Source organism: Lactuca serriola, chromosome 4 (genome assembly GCF_051521515.1).
Source record: "Lactuca serriola cultivar US96UC23 chromosome 4, Lser_US96UC23_V15, whole genome shotgun sequence".
NCBI lineage: Eukaryota > Viridiplantae > Streptophyta > Magnoliopsida > Asterales > Asteraceae > Lactuca > Lactuca serriola.
The window spans coordinates 28349707-28355680 of NC_136411.1; the positions used below are offsets into that span (position 1 = coordinate 28349707).

Below are 5974 nucleotides of genomic sequence, written 5' to 3' on the forward strand. Positions count from 1 at the left end.
AAACTTTAAAATTATTATTATTTTTATAAGGGAAATTCAATAATCTAACCACTTTTTAATGTGTATTTGAAGAAACTAACAAAACAAATTATTTAGAAAAAATGACCACTTGATACGGAATAAATATTGCAGACCTAAAAAAAACACTAATTCCGGAACAACATTTTGGATTCCGGACTAAAATTTCGGATTTCGGAAAAAAAAAGCTTCGAAATCCGAAGAATAATTCCGGAATTCTGAGATTTTTTTTTTCATTTTTTACTTAAGTTTAACAAAAAACTAAACAAACATAGTAATATAAATTATATATGATATTAGTGCATAAAATTAGACATTTTATTGAAAAATTGTGACATTAAACATTTTAAAATGTAGCATTCGGAATCGAAAAAATAAACTCTGAAATATGAACAATAATAAGACATTCCGAAGAAAATGATTATTTTTCAAAAACTAAAAAAAATGTTATTTCTTTAAAACCTCCTTTATGATGGTTAGATTAGTTAATTTTCCTTATTACAATTATGTAACTATGAGTAAATTACAATTTTAACTACCTCAGTTACATGTCTTTTTAATAGTGATAATTTTTTTGGATTATAACTGTTATTTCCGCTCATACCTTTTAGCTTTTACGTCACCTTTTTCATCCTTCAACCATTTATTGTACAAACTGGGACGTTAAACCACATATACTAAGGCCAAATGTGATCTCATATTTAACTTAACAATCGGGGTTTAATTATGGACACCCAGTGACGTATCTGGATTTGTATTTGTTGGGGGCATAAAATATTAAATACTTTTTTTAAGTGGAGTCAAAACGATTATAAATACCGATAAGAAAGTTAAATTACAAAAAATGCATATTATTATTGTCTTTTATGAGTTGTCATACATGGATCCATTAAAACTTCATTTGTAACTTTGCTAATTCTTTCTTTCCAACAACATAAATCAAAGAAACATTCAAAAAAAACATCACCAAAATGGATTGTTGTTATTTTACAATATCTTCACATTTTTTTAAGACTCTATTACGAATAGTATTAATCGTACCAATATTACTCAAAAATCTATCCGATTTGTTCAGACCATCAAAACCCTTAATGACAAATGCATTTGTGCAATATAATCTCTAAATATATAACAGCATAAACAAGATGCTTTATCCGTCTTTATAACTCTATTCTCAACAGAAGGAAGCACAAAAATCATTTTTTTTTTAAAATTGTTTACAATGTTGGGATGAAGGAGACGGAAGTCAAAAGAGGTATATTCTTTTTCCCTTTAGGCTTCGACGTGTGTTTGCTGTTGCCAAGAATCACAAAAGCACCAACTTACAATTTGTGTTTTCTTTATGTATAAATCAATTTTGTATTGTAGCCCATTACATTACCCATGATAAGTCCAATACGGTGCCCCGCTTTTTTTATGTAAAGATCTTAGTCCAAATATCATCAAGGGCATTCTTAGGGATTTAGGGATGAGCAACGGGTAGGAACTGTCTGGAGACCGAAAAACCGAAGTCCGTTTTTCTCATAATTTATTAACTGAAAACTGGACCAGTTAGGATTTACCAGTTTCGGTTTCAGGTATGCTTGTTAAGGTTAACCTAATCGGGTTTCAGGTCTTGGACTGAGTGGGTCAGGCTTGGGAGCCTGGTGAGCATATAAAGTTTTCAACCCACAATAAATAATTATATTTAATTTCACTAACCAACAATAACCCGATTACCCATTCCCGTTATCCTCACTTTACGTCCCTAAAACAACATCTATCTCAAGGGACCTAATCTAGGATTTTCATCGGGACGGACATTATTGCAAAGGGGTTTCCTCAACTGTAAATGTCCTAAAGGCAACCATAAGGGGGATAAAGTACACCGGTGAACACATCGTTCACAACACCTACAGGTTATGAGTCTGCTAGCGTTCCACATGACTGTCTAGAAAGAGTATGTGGTCGTTATCCATACTCCGCTGAATAACTAGATCAACAACAACAACATCGAGGCCTTTCATCTGTTTATCACACATCAACTATCTACCAATGTTCTACCCAACATATTAGTAGATAAGAATATATATTTTTATACATAGTTTAAAACCTATATAGCATTCTCATTCAATACATATTCCAATCAACAGATGAGATACATACACATAACACGTATTTCATAGAGAATAAATCATCTCTATGGGATAGAAGAAAATGAATATACATTCACACATATAACAACAAAATATACACATAACACGTATTTTGTATAAAATACTTCATAATTATGCGTTAGAAGAAAGTAACTATACACTCACTTGATTAAAAGATGATCGGACAACACTACGACTCTAAGAGTAGTATTCTTCGATGAAACTGGGTTCACTTCACTCACCGTGCTTCTTACGGGCAGAGTTTCGGCTCGGAAACTCTTTTCTTTGCGGGATCTTCGAGCTTCGGGACTTGATTCGGGTCTCGGGATGATACCGGGGCTTCGGGGGTACTTCTTTGCACGTAAATCGAGGTAATATGAGTGAGAGGAGAGAATTTGAGCAACCAAACTCGGCTGACCCTTCAAATCTATTTATAGGGAAAAATTAGCCTTTGCCACGTCGTGGTACGGTTTACCACGTCGTGGTGGTTGGGTCGTCATTGCATGCGTCATTCCAAACAATGGCGGAGCCACGTTGGGGCCAGAGGGAGCCCAGGCCCACCCTCAGATTATTAATTTTTTTTTTGTTTTTTTTACTAGCCCAAATAGCCAGGCCCACTCTCGTCGCTTTCATTAGTCTGAACCCCAAATCTCATTAGATCAAATTAGCGGGAAATTAGATGGAGAAAAAGTGCGATCAAGCAAGTAAGACAACCAGACATCGTCTTCTAAATTTCTAATTCTCTAAATTGAAGTTTGCGATCGAGCAAGCAAGCAAAGCAGCAGGTTATTGACTTATTGTATGTAAATATTTTATATTTTCAAAGAATTTAGGGTATACTTTTGTTGTATATGTCGGCAGCAAAGCAATTGGGATTCCGTTAATTTGTTTATTTAGAATTGGAGTAGATACGATTCCTATGATTTAGGGTATACTTTTGTTGTATATGTCCCAAATACTACAACTATTACACTTAAAGAGACACTCGATAATTTGTTTTCAAGACATGGGTTGAGCATCTCCAGTTTGCGCGGACAAGGTTATGATGGGGCAAGTAATATGAAAGGTGAACTTGGTGGTCTTAAAACTTTGATTTTGAATGAAAATGCAAGTGCATATTATATTCATTGTTTTGCTCACCAGCTTCAACTTACTCTTGTAGCGGTGGCAAAAAAATAATTCAAAAATCGTTTCTTTGTTTGTGTTGCTAACCAATGCTGTGAATGTTGTTGGAGGTTCTTGCAAGCGTCTTGACCATCTTCGAGAACAACAAGCTTCCAAAGTTATTGAAGCACTTGGTTTAGGTGAAATCATAAGTGGTTGAGGCCTCAATCAAGAAACATCTCTTATCAAACCGGGAGACACACGTTGGGGATCCCATTATGGTACTTTGATAAGTATGATTACATTGTTTCCATCCGTTTTAGATGTTCTTGAGATTATTACGGAAGATGGAGCAACCCCAGAACAAAAATGTGAAACTAATATGTTAATTAACTCCTTGCAGACCTTTGATTTCATATTTTCTCTACACTTCATGAAAAAATTATTGGGTATTACGAATGAGTTGTCCCAAGCATTGCAAAGGAAAGATCAAGATATTGTAAATGCAATGAACTTGGTTATAATTTGCAAGATGCAATTGCAAAATTTGAGGGATAGTGGATGGGATTCTATGCTCACTCAGACTACATTGTTTTGTAAAAAACACGAGTTTGAGGTTTGCAACATGGATGCAATGTTCTTACTTCCTGGACGGTCACGACGAAAATATCCAAAGATGACAAACTTACACTACTATCGTGTAGAGTTATTCTACGATGTCATTGATTTGCAACACACAGAACTAGAGAGCCATTTTAGTGAGACTGGCACCAAATGGCTTCTTTTCATGGCGTGTCTCAATCCAAATAACTCATTTGCAGCTTTTGATAAAAACAAATTAATTCAGCTAGCTCGTTTATATCCAAATGATTTTTCAGATATGGATTTGGAGATACTTAACGATCAACTAGAAACTTATATTCTCGATATGTTGAATTCGTCAGAGTTTTTGAATCTAAATGGGATTGGCGATCTTTCATAGAAGATGGTTGAAACAAAAAGGGATAAAGTGTTTTCTATGGTTTACTTGCTCATCAAATTAGCATTGACGTTACCGGTTTCAACAACAACAGTTGAGAGATCGTTTTCCGCTATGAAGATTATGAAGAATAGGATACGCAATAAAATGGGAGATCAATGGATGAATGATAACTTGGTTGCTTATATCGAAAAAGAGGGTTTTGCAGATGTTTCCAATCAAGATATCAACAATATGTTTGATAAAATGAAAACTCGTCGACAACCTTAGTGAATTTGTAATCTGTACATGTTTGAAGTTTGCAGTTGTTTGATAATTTATATATGTTTCTAGTTTTTGGATGTTTAATAAGTTATTAGGAACACCCTAAAAAAATTTCTTGGCTTCGCCCTTGATTCCAAGTGGGTCTGACAGACTCCAGAGCTCCTGCCACGTCGTGGTGGCTGACAGTTTTGGGGTTTCGCGCCCCGAACTTCAGAAATTCATAAATTTCGCATATGAACTCTGTTTTCGACGTTATTTATATCGACACGTAGGTGAGAATACGCTCTACAACTCTCGTTTAGACTCCATTGGCTAAATTTGACTTTATTTTTAATATATTATAAATATATTACTTATATATTATTTTTAGTAGGTCGGGACAGGAAAACTCCGTTATAAATTCATAACTTGTTCATCTGACGTCCGCTTTCGCCTATCTTTTTATCATTTCACTACTATTAACGAGATCTTCAATTCTTGTTTAGATTGTTTCGGCTAAAAATCACTCGATCTCAAATTGAGGATTCGGGCTGCATACTGCTAAGTCGAAACTTCGGAAAAATCATCACTTCCTCATATGAAGTCAGATTTGGGTGTTCTTTTTATGCACACTCGTGGTTTAACAAACTCTACAACTTTCGTTTAGATTACTAGGGCTAAATATCGCTCTATCTTAATTTCGTATTTTACGTCATTCAGCGTTGTGGCGGTTCTGACGCGAAACTTCGACAGGTCATAACTTCTTCGTTATAACTCGGATTTCGGCATCCTTTATATATCCGAAATCCTTGTTTCAACTACTACAACATTATCCATAGATATCGACTTTATCTAACATTTCATTTTGACGCTTATTTTTATTCTTAATTAAATTAAGACACACAATTAAGCACAAAACGCATAATACTCAAATAATACACTTCTATTATTTCAAAACGGGTTACAAATGTTAACTTAACATTAATGACAAGCCCAGAAACACAGACGTTACAGTAGATGCACAATAGCGAAAATAATCTGGGATAGGCCTAAAGAGCTATACTTTACAGATGAAGATTTAGAGCACTCAATGCAAACCGTTTTGCTCTCTAAGTTTGGTAATTTCAAGCAGAAGCTAGAAGAAAAACTCATTCAGGCCTTTGATCGCTTTAATCATCTCCTCAACAAGATGATCAAGCATGGAATTGGCAGAGAAGTGATTGAGCAGAAGGTCACTTTTATGAATGGCCTAAGACCCGAACTGATGGTGGTGGTTTCAAATGTATGAGCCCATGAACAGTTCAAATCCTATTCGTTGGCTAAGCGTGTGGGAATACTCAAATCACACGAAAGCGTTGTGACTAAGGAAACGAATGTGGTCTCCAGTATGGGATCGTTGGCTCTTCTTTCTAAAGGGAAGAATGTGGATGAAGAAGAAGAAGAGTTTGATCTCTCTGAATGTGATCAGACGAATGATGAATATGCTTTAATGGTC

At 35.0% G+C, this 5974-nt stretch overlaps 1 protein-coding gene across 1 annotated transcript; it reads left to right on the top strand.

Moving 5' to 3' along the window:
• The first annotated feature begins 3552 nt into the window (after positions 1-3552).
• On the top strand, positions 3553-4239 carry LOC145098156 (uncharacterized). Its single transcript, XM_079035827.1, has one exon. It carries the CDS (start codon positions 3553-3555, stop codon positions 4237-4239), a length of 687 nt encoding a protein of 228 aa, XP_078891953.1.
• The last annotated feature ends 1735 nt before the right edge of the window (positions 4240-5974 follow it).

Coding starts and splice junctions, on each gene's coding strand:
- LOC145098156 (XM_079035827.1), top strand. CDS start 3,553: ATGATTACATTGTTTCCATCCGTTTTAGATGTTCTTGAGATTATTACG.